This window comes from Fukomys damarensis, unplaced genomic scaffold, assembly GCF_012274545.1.
Source record: "Fukomys damarensis isolate Sample0158 unplaced genomic scaffold, DMR_v1.0_HiC HiC_scaffold_30, whole genome shotgun sequence".
Lineage (NCBI taxonomy): Eukaryota > Metazoa > Chordata > Mammalia > Rodentia > Bathyergidae > Fukomys > Fukomys damarensis.
In genome coordinates, this window is record NW_022900942.1 from 5,155,504 (window position 1) to 5,168,679 (window position 13,176).

At 49.3% G+C, this 13,176-nt stretch overlaps 2 protein-coding genes across 2 annotated transcripts in view; one reads left to right on the top strand and one right to left on the bottom strand.

Annotated features, from left to right (window-relative positions):
• Nucleotides 1-240: 240 nt before the first annotated feature.
• Calr (calreticulin) lies at nucleotides 241-3,987 on the bottom strand. Its single transcript, XM_010613381.3, has 9 exons — nucleotides 3,806-3,987; nucleotides 3,382-3,483; nucleotides 3,011-3,214; nucleotides 2,271-2,365; nucleotides 1,970-2,179; nucleotides 1,776-1,889; nucleotides 1,481-1,624; nucleotides 565-657; nucleotides 241-476 (listed from the first exon to the last, which is right to left on the bottom strand). Exons 1-9 carry the CDS (start codon nucleotides 3,894-3,896, stop codon nucleotides 276-278), a joined length of 1,254 nt encoding a protein of 417 aa, XP_010611683.1. The 5' UTR covers nucleotides 3,897-3,987; the 3' UTR covers nucleotides 241-275.
• A 5,058-nt stretch (nucleotides 3,988-9,045) lies between these two features.
• Farsa (phenylalanyl-tRNA synthetase subunit alpha) overlaps nucleotides 9,046-13,176 on the top strand; it is a 10,007-nt gene continuing 5,876 nt past the window's right edge. The window contains exons 1-4 of the mRNA XM_010613380.3: nucleotides 9,046-9,223; nucleotides 10,978-11,115; nucleotides 11,194-11,292; nucleotides 11,363-11,481. Of these exons, the coding sequence (XP_010611682.1) occupies nucleotides 9,053-9,223; nucleotides 10,978-11,115; nucleotides 11,194-11,292; nucleotides 11,363-11,481 (527 nt within the window). The 5' untranslated portion in view covers nucleotides 9,046-9,052. The remainder of the gene's footprint in view (nucleotides 9,224-10,977; nucleotides 11,116-11,193; nucleotides 11,293-11,362; nucleotides 11,482-13,176) is intronic.

Sequence of the window (13,176 nt, forward strand, 5' to 3'; positions counted from 1 at the left end):
CTCATGGGGACAGTGAGGGAACACGACACATTGAACAGAACAATGGCCTTGTCTCAATGGGGGGGGAAAAAAAAAAAAAAAAAAAAATTTTTTAAAAAAAAAAAAAAAAAAAAAAAAGGCGGGGGACACAAAGCCAAAATCCACCCCAAATCTGAACCCGCCTGGAAAAAAATGAAAGTTCTTGGGTCTCATAGAGACATTATTTGGCGCGGCCAGCTCTGCAGCGGGGGGCGCTGAGGCCTCAGTCCAGCCCTGGAGGAGGGGCGGCATGGCCTCTACAGCTCATCCTTGGCCTGGCCAGCAGCATCTTCCTCTTCCTCCTCTTCCTTGTCCTCCTCATCCTCTTCATCCTCATCTTTGTCCTCCTCTTCGTCCTTGTCTTCCGCTTCTTCCTCCTCCTTGCGCTTCTTGTCCTCTTCTTCTTCCTTAAGTCTCTGTTCCTCATCCTGTTTGTCCTTCATCTTCTTCTCTGCAGCCTGCAAGCAGAGTGCCCCCCATAGCACAGCCTGGCTCCTGACCGCAGTCCTGCCCAACCCCCCAGATCAGAACTGGGCCCAGCCCCACCTTCGTGACGCCCCACGTCTCGTTGCCGAACTCTTCTGCGTATGCCTCATCGTTGGTGATGAGAAAGTTGTCGAAGATGGTGCCAGATTTGACCTGGAGGTGATCGGAAGGAAGAGATGGTTAGAAGCAACAGCCCACAGTCCTGGCTTTGGACAGGGGTACGCCTGTGTTCCTATAACCACCACACCCTGGGTCTGGCCATCGACTGGATGACTATCTTTACTTCTCTGCACCTCAGTTTCTTCACCTGTAAAATTGGGGTTCACCTCCTTATTCAGGTATTTTTCAGCTACTGAGGATGTATGCTACAACTGTGTTTGCTGAAAAGTTTCATTGACAAAAATTCATCCCGTGTGACTTTTGTTGTGTTGGATATCAAAACCAAGATCTTGCATGCTACAAACATCCACCACTGAGGTATCTATACCCCAACCCCCCAACCAGGTTCCTAATAGGGCCAGCTGTAGTGAAATGAATTAATTTGCATAAGCACTTGAAACCACATAGAGCTAGGCATGGTGGCACACACCTGTCATTCCAGCACTCTGGTGAGAGAGACTGGGACAGAAGGATCACCGTGAGTTCAAGGCCAGCCTGGACTACATAGTGAGGTCCTGCCTCAAAAAACAAAGAACAAGGGCCGGGGATTTAGCTCAGTGGTTCCGCTGCCTGCCTCACAAACACAAGGACCTGAGTTTGATCCCCAGTACCAAAACATAAAACAACAAAAACATGAAAAAGAAGTGACAAAAAGTAGACCCTCAGAGGGTGCTGTGAGGGCTCCCCAGACACAGAGACTGCTTCAGAAAATGTACCACTGTGGGGTCAGACCTGCCTGGGGATGAGTGCTATGCTTGTTCCCTTCCTCTGATTGCCTGACCACCTGACTTCAGACCCTTCTTCCTCCACATCTCACCTGCCAGAGATCTAGGCCCAGAACAGCAAAGTTATCATAGGCATAGATGTTGGCATCTGGGGAGTACTCAGGGTTGTCGACTTCTGGGTGGATCCAGGTGCCCTTGTAATCCGGATTGTCAATTTGTCGTGGCTTCCACTCGCCCTGCAAAAAGGAGCCAAAAGGTGAGTAAAAGGGGGTGTACTACCCACTGTGAACCACTGCTCTGACCTCAAGCTCATCTAGTTTTTGGGGTGAAGATCCAATTCTGGGCAGTCCCCTGAACTCTAAGCTACACCACAGGCCCCAGGCTCACCTTGTATTCAGGGTTCTGAATCACTGGTGGTTCCCATTCCCCATCCATCTCTTCATCCCAGTCCTCAGGCTTCTTGGCATCAGGGTCAGGGATGTGCTCGGGCTTATCCCAGTCCTAGGGAATGAAGAGATCAGTGAGGCCCAGTTTTCTGTGCTCTCAAAAGTGGCAGGGAGAGCCCCTGCCTAAGAACCAACCTCTGGCTTGGAGTCCGTGGGGTCATCAATCTTAGCTCGTTCATCCCAGTCATCTGGCTTGGCAGCATTGGGATCCTTTATCTTCTTGGGAGGCAGGAAGTCCCAATCATCCTCCAAGGAGCCTGACTCCACTTGACTATTGTCAATCTTCACTTCGTATGTGTTATCAGGTCGCACAATCAGCGTGTACAGGTGTGTGAATTCATCATCCTAAAGAGGACCCTAAGTGAGTGGCCCCGCCCACCATGCTACCCTCTTGGCTTCCTCAAAGAGCCACCCAAAGGCACACTTCCAGGCACACCTTACACCGGATGTCCTTGTTGATCAGCACATTCTTGCCCTTGTAGTTGAAAATGACATGAACCTTCTTGGTGCCAGGACCACATATGTCTGGACCTGGTAGAAAGCAGATCCCATGAAGAATCACAGACTGCCCACTGCTGGGAGGCCCCACCCCTGTCCTTAAACTCAGGTCTGTCAGGCTCTAAGATGAGTCTCTGGTTGTCTTTACAGCTGAAGCCTCAATTAAAAAAAAAAAAAGTCTGGATATTTAGCTCAGGGGTTCCACTGCCTGCCTTGAAAGCACAAGGTCCGGAGTTCAATCCCCAGTACCAAAAACAAAACAAAAAACACCCTGCTTGCTACAATTCATTATCCGTGTTTATAGAATCAGGAAATATCTAGGCAAAATCATACAGTTTGCACCTTCAACTATAATGCAATCAATTTCTGCTACCTGATCGCAATGGCCCATTAGCAGTCCCATTAAAAAGAAACCCGTGATTATTTAGGTGTCTTCTATGATTTCAAGACTTTCCCAGGTTATAAGGACCTAGGGGCCCTGCATGTTTGATGTATGCCTGTAATCTCAGCACTGGGGAGGTTGAGGCAGGAGGATCAATGAGAGTTTGAAGCCAGCCTAAGGTACACAGTGAGTTCAAGGCCAACATGAACTACAAAAACAAAACAAAAAACCAACTGGGCCTCTGTCTCCCTACCCTCCAACCAATGCAGAGTTAGTACCACTGCACAGCCCCTCACCGAACATGATGTTGTATTCTGAGTCACCGTGCATGTCAGTCTGGTCCAAGTTATCAGGAAACAGCTTCACATAACCACCCCCACAGTCAATGTTCTGCTCGTGCTTCACCGTGAACTGTACCACCAGCGTCTGGCCCTTATTGCTGAAAGGTTCGAATCTGGCCGACAAGGCATAAAAGCGGGCATCCTGACTCGTCTGTAGACCTGTGATGGAACAAGAGAGTGGGATCGCCGTTGGGCTCTGACCCTTGGGGACCCTAGACCTCCGGGAACACAAAAGACTCCCTTCTTCCTTCCTCCACCTGCCCCACTCCTAGAGAATAAATAGTCTGTGCCAGGAAGTTCTAGATCGAGGCACCCCTGGCTCTCACCTTTATCCTTCTCCTGGTCCCCGTAGAACTTGCCGGAACTCAGAAGGAATTTGCCGAAATCGGACTTGTGTTTGGATTCGATCCAGCGGTTGGTCCAGGAGTCTAGAGTCAGAAGAGCAGGTGAGCTGGGAACCTCGATAAGCCGCGGGAGCAGCTAGAGACCCCCGACCCCCCACCCTGCCTGTGCTGACACCTGGGAGATTTGAAACACTCGGGGAAACGCCAACTCCCAGGCAGGAGGTCGCTGTGCCTCCGCACTCCCCAGGGACGCAGAAGAGGAATCGCCCGCGGCTCCAGGTCCCCAGAGTCCCGGGTGTTGGCCCTCTGAACGGTAATTACAAGGGACAGGGCAGATCTGGACGGCGGGGTGGTGGTGGTGGTGCCCGCATCGCCGAGGCAGCCTCGAGGCGGGACCAGACGTTACCTCCGTCCAAAAACTGCTCCTTGAAGTACACAGCGGGCTCAGCGGCGGCCAAGCCAAGGAGACCGAGCAGCAGCGGCACGGGTAGCAGCATGGCGGGCCGAGGGGGCGGCGGCGCGCGGGCCCTTTAAAACGACTCTGGGGCAGCGGCTCTGCAGTACGGACGGACGCCGCCGCCGGCTGCGCAGTTTTATATCAGCCTGCGTCTCACCCTAACATAGTTGGGCCCTTTGGCCCGCCTCTCACGCCTTTTCATTGGTTTTCTGTCACAAATCTCCTTTTCCATTGGATTTTTGTTAGCTCAGCAAGTTAGGCTGTGCCTCAGAACGCTGAGATCCCAGATGGCCGATTTCTATTGGCCACACTTCCGGCCAATGAAAGTCAACCACGCGTTGTAGGGGACGCCCACCGGTGGAGTGGGGGGCCGCGAGCTTCTCAGGCCAGGTCATGTGACCAGAACTCAGCCCTGCCTAGTCTTCCTCCTCCGCGCGGGAGTTGCTCCCCATCTGGGCGTTTAAAGAGCCCGCGCGAGCACCAGTGTCACCGCTCAGGACCAAAACCCAATTCTCACTTTGGCTCCTAGCATCCCCTCTGCGTGGAGGGGTGAGCAGGACCTTCCTAGCCACTGTCTGCCCTGCATTTAGGGACCTGATCTGTTTCCATCCAAAGGCCCTAGACCTTGGGCTGGGACCCTAAGGCCCCTGAAGACTTGCAAGCCGGTGCAGCTTCCTCCTCCTGCCCTCTGGTGCGGGAGAAGCTTGTCTGCTTGCTGTGTGCCCTGGGGCAACTCCATGAAATCCCCAGAGCTTCTGAGAGACCAGGACCGACGACCCTGACCCAATGTTACAAGAGGAAAGCTGTTCTGTTTTGTTTTAAGACAGTTTCTTGTAGCCTGTCATTCTGGCTGACCTAGAACTCACTGTGTAGCCCAGGCTGGCCCGAACTCGGGGCAATCCTCCTGCCTCATCCTACCACCGAGTGCTGTGATAACAGGTGTGCACCACCAAGCCCCGATGACACGGCTGGCCGGGGTTAGAGGGGAGGAAGCCCAGTAATAGTCTTTAGCTCCTGGGGTCCTTTGCCTAGCTAAGGGCTTATTTTTACTCTCCTGTGCTGGTAAGGGAAAGGGGGTCCCTGCCTTGTGGTCTGCGGCAAACGGCCTGACTTTTGCAATTAAACGGCTATAAGCAGAGGGCAGGGGGTTCCGTTTGGAGAGGAAAGAAAAAGTCACAGATGGTTGTTGAGATAGGGCCCTAGGGAGATGAACTGGATCCCTGGATCTACAGTCTTCTGAAGCCAGATGCTCATGACCGACCTCCCTGGCCCACTGTAGCCAGAAGGAGCAAAGACAACAGTGCTTTTCCAAACTTCACAGATAAAACACCAGACCTGGGTAGCCTGGGGAAGGAGAGAATTTGGGCCAAGGACAGGAAGGGTGCCCCTCGCCTCAAAAAGGCGAGAAATATCAGTCTTGGGAAGTCCAGGCTCTGCCCCTCACCCCAATGTGCAGTATTTAGCATATCCAGCCTGGGCCACCTCAGGAAGATCCCTAGAACGGCAGTGAGGGTGGACACTTCTGAGTGGCTCACCTCACCTCACTGTCTCCACCTACAGTTGCCACCAAGCATGACAAAACTACTAGCTGTATGGTCTGGAATTTATCTCAGTGGCACTGAGCCTGCTTTAAAAGTTTGATTCCCGGTCTAAAAACAAACAAACAAACTGCTGTGTGATGATAGGAAAAAAGGACTCTTCGGGAATTAACCAGCAATTAGGAAAGTGCCTTTTTTTGTTTTTGGTACCGGGGATTGAACTCTGGACTTCAATCTTGCAAGGCAGGCCGTGGTACCACTGAGCTAAAATTCAGGACTTCACTGTAGGGTCAGACTCAGATGTATTACTGGCCTTTGGGTTTATAGGCTTAAATGATAATAGTTGTGATATTGAATGAGTATGTGTGTTCACGGCTGGGGTGTAGCTCAGTGGTAAAGGGCACACTTAGCACCTGTGAGGCCACATCTAAGGAAGAGATGAGTGGTTGACATGTGGTCCACATTAGTACTAGCAAGTAGTGTATATATCTGTGTGCACCTTACACCTTCCTTCTCACCTGACTCACATCCTATCCCCACTGGAGTAAACAAACTAAGGCAAAAAAAGATTACATGAGGGCTGGGATTTAGCTCAGCAGTTCGGTGGCCTGCCTTGCAAGTGCAAGGACCCGAGTTTAATCCCCCATACCAAAAAAAAAAAAAAAAAAAAAAAAAAAAAAAAAAAGATTACATGATTGGTTTGAGTGAAATAAAAGGCAGATCTGAGATTAGAAATTACCTGTTTCCGAGCTGGGGACGTAGCTCATTGCTAAAGAGCATACTTAGCATTCCTGGATTTAAACCCCAGCACTACATCAAAAACAAAGCAAAGCCACCGGGGATTTAGCTCAGTGGTTCTGCCGCCTGCCTTGCAAGTGCAAGGACCCGAGTTCGATCCCCGGTACCAAACAAAACAAAACGAAACGAAACACAGAGCAAAGCCAAGCCCGATGATGTACAGCAGTAATTCCAGCACTCTGGGAGCTAGAGGCAGGAGGACTGCAAGTTCTATCTCAGGCTAGGGAATTTAGCAACTTAGTGAGACACTGTTCCCAAATAAAAGCAACCCCAAGAATAAGAACCAATATATGTTATGTAAAGGCACAAATTCCCAATAATGAATGTCAGCATATTGTATATCTAAAATATACCAATAAAATTAATGAATTTTTAAAAATAAAATAAAAATAATCCAGGACTGGGGATTTAGCTCAGTGGTATCACAACTGCCTCAAAAGTGCAAGGAGGGCCTGAGTTCAATCCCAGGTACTGAGGAAAAAAAAAAAAAATAACCAGGTGTGGTGGCATATGCTAGTAATCCCAGCACTCAGGAGGCTGAGGAAGGAGGATCTCTGAAAATTTGAGGTAAGCTTGGGCTACATAGTGAATTTAAGGCTACCCTGAACTACAAAGCATGACTCAAAAATAAATAGTTAATAGAAAGTTTTAAAAAAATGGCCAGGTGTGTAGTTCAACACAATAACTCTGAATTCAATCACCAATACCACAAAATAACAATATTCAAAAAAATTGTGGGTTTTTTTTGTTTTGTTTTGTTTTGTTTTTGGTACTGGGCATCAAACTCAGGACCTTGCACTTACAAGGCAGGTGGCTGCACCACCGAGCTAAAATTCCGGCCCTCAAAATGTTTTTGTGTTAGTTTGTTTCTGGTATACTTGTTATTGCCCATGTGTTACTATTGGTCTTTTGAAATGTGACAAATGTGTTGTACTGTAAATTAAAACTTTTTTTTTCTTCAATGCTAGAGATTGAACCCAGGGCTCTGTGCATGTTAGGCAAGTGTTCTTTCCCTGAGGCACATTCTCAGCCTTTGTAAGTTAAAATATGTATTAGGGCCAGGCATGACAGTGCTCACCTGTCATCCCATCATTCAGGAGGTGGAGGCAGGAGGATTGCTGCAAGTTCAAGACCATCTTGTGCTACATAGTGAGTTCAAGGACATCCTGAACTACATAGTGAGACCCTGTCTCAAAAAAGCTAAAAAATAAAAACATTTGATTTTTGAAGACTTATAGGAAAACAAAGGGTGCAAAATATCTCTTTAATAAACTCTATATTAAGGATTGGAAAATAATTTGGACATACTAGGTTAAGTAAATTCCATCTGTTCTTAGCCAGGTGTGGTGGCGCATGCCTGTGATCCCAGCACTTGGGAGGCTGATGCAGGAGGATTGCCATGAGTTCCAGGCCAGCCTGAGCTACATAGTGAGACCCTGTAACAAAAACAAAACAAAACCAAACAAAAAAACTTCCATCAGTTTCCTCTTTATTTTTCTCTTTTTTCCTGGGTGCGAGTGATCAAACTCTGGGCCTTGCACGTGCCAGGTCAACACTCTACCAATGAGCTACATCCCAGCCCCCTTGGTTTCTTTTTTTACAATTACTACTAGAAAATTTTTCAATTATATTGTGTGTGTATCATTATATTTCTATAGGACAGCACTGATCCATTATTATTGTCCTAATATTGATCTCCTGAATGCATGGGAAGGGAGAGGTTAGGGTCTGAAGGACTTATAATTTCTTTCTTTTTATGTTTGTTTGCTTAAGACAGGGTCTGGCCATGTAGTTCAGGCTGGCCTTGAACTCACTATATAGCTCAGGCTGACATTGAACTGGTGATCCTCCTGCTTCAGCCTCAGCAATGCTAGAATGCAGGTGTGTGCTACACTGAGCTGCAGGATGTATAATTTCTGGGGTTTAAAAAAAATACTTTGTTTTGTTGTTGTTGTTGTTGTTGTTGTTGTTGTTTTGTACTGGAAATCAAACTCAGGGCCTTGTGCTTGCCAGGCAGGTGCTGTGCCACTGAGCTACATCCCCAGCCCTATGGGTATATAATTTCTGATCCTGATTATATCAACTCCCTATAGAACTCTGGGTGAGTCATATCACCCAAGTGTGTTTTCTCATCTCTGAAATGGAGGTGATATGGGTATCTACATCACAAAGTTTAAGGAGAAATGCTAAAGCTTTAGCTGGGCATGGTGGCGCATGCCTATAATTCCAGTACTTGGGGAAGCTGAGGGAGGAGGATCACCTCAGTTCAAAGCCAGCCTGGGCTACATAATAAGTTCAGAACTAACCTGAACTATATGACTACAGCCTGTTCAAAAATCCAAATAATGGGGGGTGGGGGTGGGTTTAGCTTAGTGGCGCCACAACTGCCTTGCAAGCACAAGGTCCTGAGTTCAATCCCTGGTGTGGGGAGGAGTTCTTAGCACTGGGTTGGGCATTTAAGAGGTAGCCTATGCAAGTTAGTGGACACCTTGATTGTAACGGTTTCTAGGTAATACTTCTCTATAAATGGAAATGGTCTCTCTCCAGTCCCCTTTGAGAATTAAAACTAATTGACAGGGCTAGGTATACCCAAAGGTTGAATTAAGTCCAAGGTTACACAACTTGCTAATAGCATTGGTGCATGCAAGGTAAAACAAAACTGTCTCTGACCCTGGGCTTATCAATTTGCCTCGCCAATGAGCCAAGGGAAGGTAAGGATCGACTCTTCCACCTTTGTAGGTTCAGCTACCACACTTGAAATGGCGACGCCCAAAGTATGGTATAATCCGCCACACTTAAGATGGCGACACAAACTCCGTAGGCCGTTTCCGGTTCCGGTTTCCGGGGCTGGGCCCTGGGCATGCTGGAGGCATTGGGAACAACCATGGCGGATGGTCCTGTAGCGGAGCAATTGCTGCGGCGGCTGGAGGTGGCAGATGGCGGCCTGGACAGCGCAGAGCTGGCGACCCAGCTGGGCGTGGAGCACCAGGCGGTGGTGGGCGCCGTGAAGAGCCTGCAGGCTCTGGGCGAGGTGAGCTAGGTGACGCGCACGCCTCGCCTTTTCATCTGCAGTCTTCTTGCCAGTCTTGTTTTGTTCTGTTGTTATTTTTTTAGACAAGATCTCATAATGCTGCCTCGAACTCGCGGCGATCCTCCTGCCTCAGCCTCCCGACTGCTGGCACTGCGCGCATGCACCGCTATCCCCGACTCCTTCCCAGTCTTGTTTCCAAGTCAGGCTCCCTCAGGCTTGCTTAGGGGTTATTGCGGGGGCGGTGTCCACCGCGGAATGCGAGGGCGGGAGCTTGGGGTGCCCTGATGGCTGCATGAGATAAATGTCCGTTGATGCAGGGTGAGGGTGGTATGTAATGATGGTGGAAGACATGTTCACTGCCCTCGAAGAGCGTGGATCTCATAGGGAGGAGCACAAATGACCAGCGTGATGCGGCAATTACAGGGAACCCAGTGACCACAGCTGGCCAGACTTGGGGGTCAGGGAGAGGCCAGGTGGAGATAAAAGCTGAGTCTGGTCTGTGCACTGTGGAGCAAAGTGATGGCCATTAAGAGGCAGGGAGAGTGACAGGTGGCAGAGCAGCACAGCTGGAATTCAAGGCTTCCCATGTAGCTCTTTGGCTTGGGTACTGGGGAGCCATATTAGGAGTTGGAGCCAGAAGTTATCTGTGTTTTCTGCACCACCTTTGGGAAGGATTGACAGGTGTGCTACTGGAGGTGGGGAGTGAGGGCTTAGGCTGTAACATCCCTAAGCCAGAGAGCAGTGTTTGTTTTGGGGAGGCCTTAGAAAGGGAGGGGGCGCAGCTGGACTTTCAGGCAGAGGCTGGCCAGGGTGATAGAGTCGTAGAAGATGCAAAGCGGTTTAGGTGCCCAGAAGGCTAGATCCACAGGGCAGTGTGTATGTGATTTGTCAAGTACCAGTTCTGGGCCCACCCTGTTCAGGACGTCACTTGTCACCCAGTTCTTGCCATGATCCTAGGGTAGTCACACTGTTGTCATACCAGATGTAACAGTTGGTGCTTACGGTGCTGGCATGTGCCTGTAATGCCATCACTCAGGAGGGTGACGCAGGAGGATGGCCTGAGTTTTTTTGTTTTTTGTTTTTTCTTTCTTTCTTTTTTCCTTGGTACGGGGGATCAAACTGAGGACCTTGCACTCACCAGGCAGGCAAGACACCACTGAGTCACGTCCCTGGCCCTTTGAGTTTGCCAGCTTGGTCTTCATAGTGAATTCAAGGCCATTAGTGAGGCCCTGTCCTGAAAAACCTAAATAAATAAATAAATAAATAAGGAGAGAGGAAGTCTAGAATCTGTGAGCCCCACTGACCTGATCTTACTGTGGAGCCTTGGGTTGCTGTCTGCAATGTGGACCTGGGGATGTAGCTCAGAGCAAAGGTCTGTGTACCACCAATATTCCCAGCCTTTATTTGTTTTTTGAGACAGGGTCTTGCTGTGTAGTTCATGCTCACTTTGAACTCACTGTGTAGTCCAGGCTGGCCTAAAATTTGTGATGATTCTCTTTGTTCATTTGCCTCCCAAATGCTGGGATTACAGGCTTGAGCCACCACACCACACCACACCACACCACACTCTGGGATATCTTCATCTTTATCATTACACCTGTGGGACAGCCCTGGAGACTTGGCAAGGGGAGGTCACTGGGCTGCAAAGTGGTACAGTCACAATGCAAGGGCTGCACTCCAAGTCTGTAGCCTAGTGCCATAGCAAGGGGTGCCTGGCTCTTAACCCCACACAACCTCTGCCCTGCTTCCCCCAGGTCATTGAGGCTGAGCTTCGCTCTACCAAGCGCTGGGAGCTGACCACTGAGGGTGAGGAGATTGCCCGGGAGGGCAGCCATGAGGCGCGTGTGTTCCGCAGCGTCCCCCCAGAGGGCCTAGCCCAGAGCGAGCTCATGGTAGGTGTGTGCGTGTGGGTTGGGGGGTGATGGCATAATGATGGCCCAGGGCTGTGCTCACTTCAGCTTCCCCTGCAGCACTTGCCCAGTGGCAAAGTGGGCTTCAGCAAGGCCATGTCCAACAAGTGGATCCGCGTGGACAAGAGTGCGGCCAATGGGCCTCGCGTGTTCCGAGTGGTGAGTCCCTGCAGGTGGGTGAGTGGGTGGCAGGCAGGGGGACAGGCCCTCACTGTGACTGTTGTGCCAGGTGGACAAAGTGGAGGATGAGGTACAGCGGCGGCTCCATCTGGTCCAAGGGGGCCAGGCCGAAAAGCTTGGTGAGAAGGAGAGGAGCGAGCTCCGGAAGAGGAAGCTGTTGACTGAAGTGTGAGTGGTTGCCACTGTGTCTTGGCCTTGGAATGGCCATGAGCTGGGGGGTGAGAGGGAGCTGCTGGACTCCTCCAGCACCCTGTGTGTCTTGTTGTCAAGTGCACACAGCAAGTTCAGGCAACTGCGCAACCTTTGCATTGAGCTGCATCCCCAGCCCTTTTTTTTTGTTTTTTGAGACAAAATCTTGCTAAGTCACTAAATTGCCCAGGCTGTCTTGAACTTATGACCTTCTTCCCTCAGCCTCTCAGCCTCATAGAACTGTCTTCTTGCTGATTTTTTTTTTTTTTTTTTTTTTGAGACAGGGTCTCACTATGTAGTTGAGACTAACCTGGAACTCACTACATAGCCCAAGCTGGTCTCGAACTCACAGCGATCCTCCTACCTCAGCCTCCTGAGTGCTGGGATTATAGGCGTGCCACCACCCCTGGCTTCTTACTGATTTTCAAGACAGCCTGTGTCATCAGGTCCCTCCTCATATCATGTGTCACCTTAAGGAGTCTGCCCTGAGCCAGGCATGGTTGTGCACACATGGCATCCTAGCACTGTAGGAGACTCAGGCAGGAGGATCCCAAGTTCAAGCTCAGCCTGTGCAGATAAGCAATTTAGCAAAACCAGTCCCAAAGGAAAAAAAAAGTTTACTTTGGGGGTAAAAACTCAGTGTGAAGGTCCTAGGTTAAATCCCCTATATTGCAAAAAATAAATAAATATCCCCCCCACACACAAAAAACCCCACTCTGGCACCCCTGAAGTTTCACAGAAGCCCTTCCTTCCTGAGCTCCATGCCGCACACCCTGTTGATTGCCTTCTCTGGTCTCAGCACTGTATGAGGTTGCATGGACATCAGGATAGCTTAGGGCTTCAGTCCCCTTGGAGCAGACAGAGTGGCCAGGGGAATACATCCTAGAGCTGAGCTGTCTGATAGGCATCTGGGCTCTGCTACTTCCTAGCTGAGTGACCCTGGCCTGCTCATGTAGAACTTCCATGCCTTAGTATCTGTATCTGTAAAACAGTTGGTTGTGGTTTTGTCTGCTTGTGTTTTTTGAGAGGAGTCTCACTGTTTAGTGCAGGTGATCTTCCTGCCTTAGCCTCCCAAGTGCTGGGATTATAGGTGTACATCACCACATCTAGGTCTAAAACATTTTTTTTTGCCAGGCCTGTAATCCCAGCATCCAGGAGGCTGAGATAGGAAGACTGCAGAAAGTTTGAGGTCAGCCTGGGCTACATAATGAGACTCAAAAAACAAAAAACAAAAAAACAGTTCCTTCTCTTAGGGTTTTAGGGTGACTTTAATGGAACAAAGTCTAGTACAGAGTAAACCATGCTTGACCTTTTGGTTTGCCTGCGCTGTACTGAGTGAAAAGGAATTGATTTGTGCCCTACATAAGATATATAATATACTCTATGTATATGTTTATTTTTTAATTTTGTTTTTTAATACTTATTTTTATTAGTGCACGTTTGAAGCACACAGTGATTGGATTCCTCATGGGGAGTTTGTGCACGGGCTTTAATGCCTTTTCTTTCTCCTTCCCTCCCCTCTCCCTACTTTTGTTAACATAATATTAAAAAGAAATCTGGGGACATAGCTTGCTGACAGACCATTTATGTAGCATTCATGAGGCCCTGCGTTCTATCCTCAGTGTGTGCCCCCACAATAGGAAAAAACAAGTGACATTAAAAAGATGGGGGGGG

Excerpts from the sequence above, each read along its gene's own strand:
- Calr (XM_010613381.3), bottom strand. The coding sequence starts at position 3,896 with ATGCTGCTACCCGTGCCGCTGCTGCTCGGTCTCCTTGGCTTGGCCGCC. Across the intron at positions 3,484-3,805 it reads GGAGCAGTTTTTGGACGGAG|ACTCCTGGACCAACCGCTGG; the intron begins GTAACGTCTGGT and ends TTCTGACTCTAG. Across the intron at positions 2,180-2,270 it reads ACAAGGACATCCGGTGTAAG|GATGATGAATTCACACACCT; the intron begins GTGTGCCTGGAA and ends GGTCCTCTTTAG.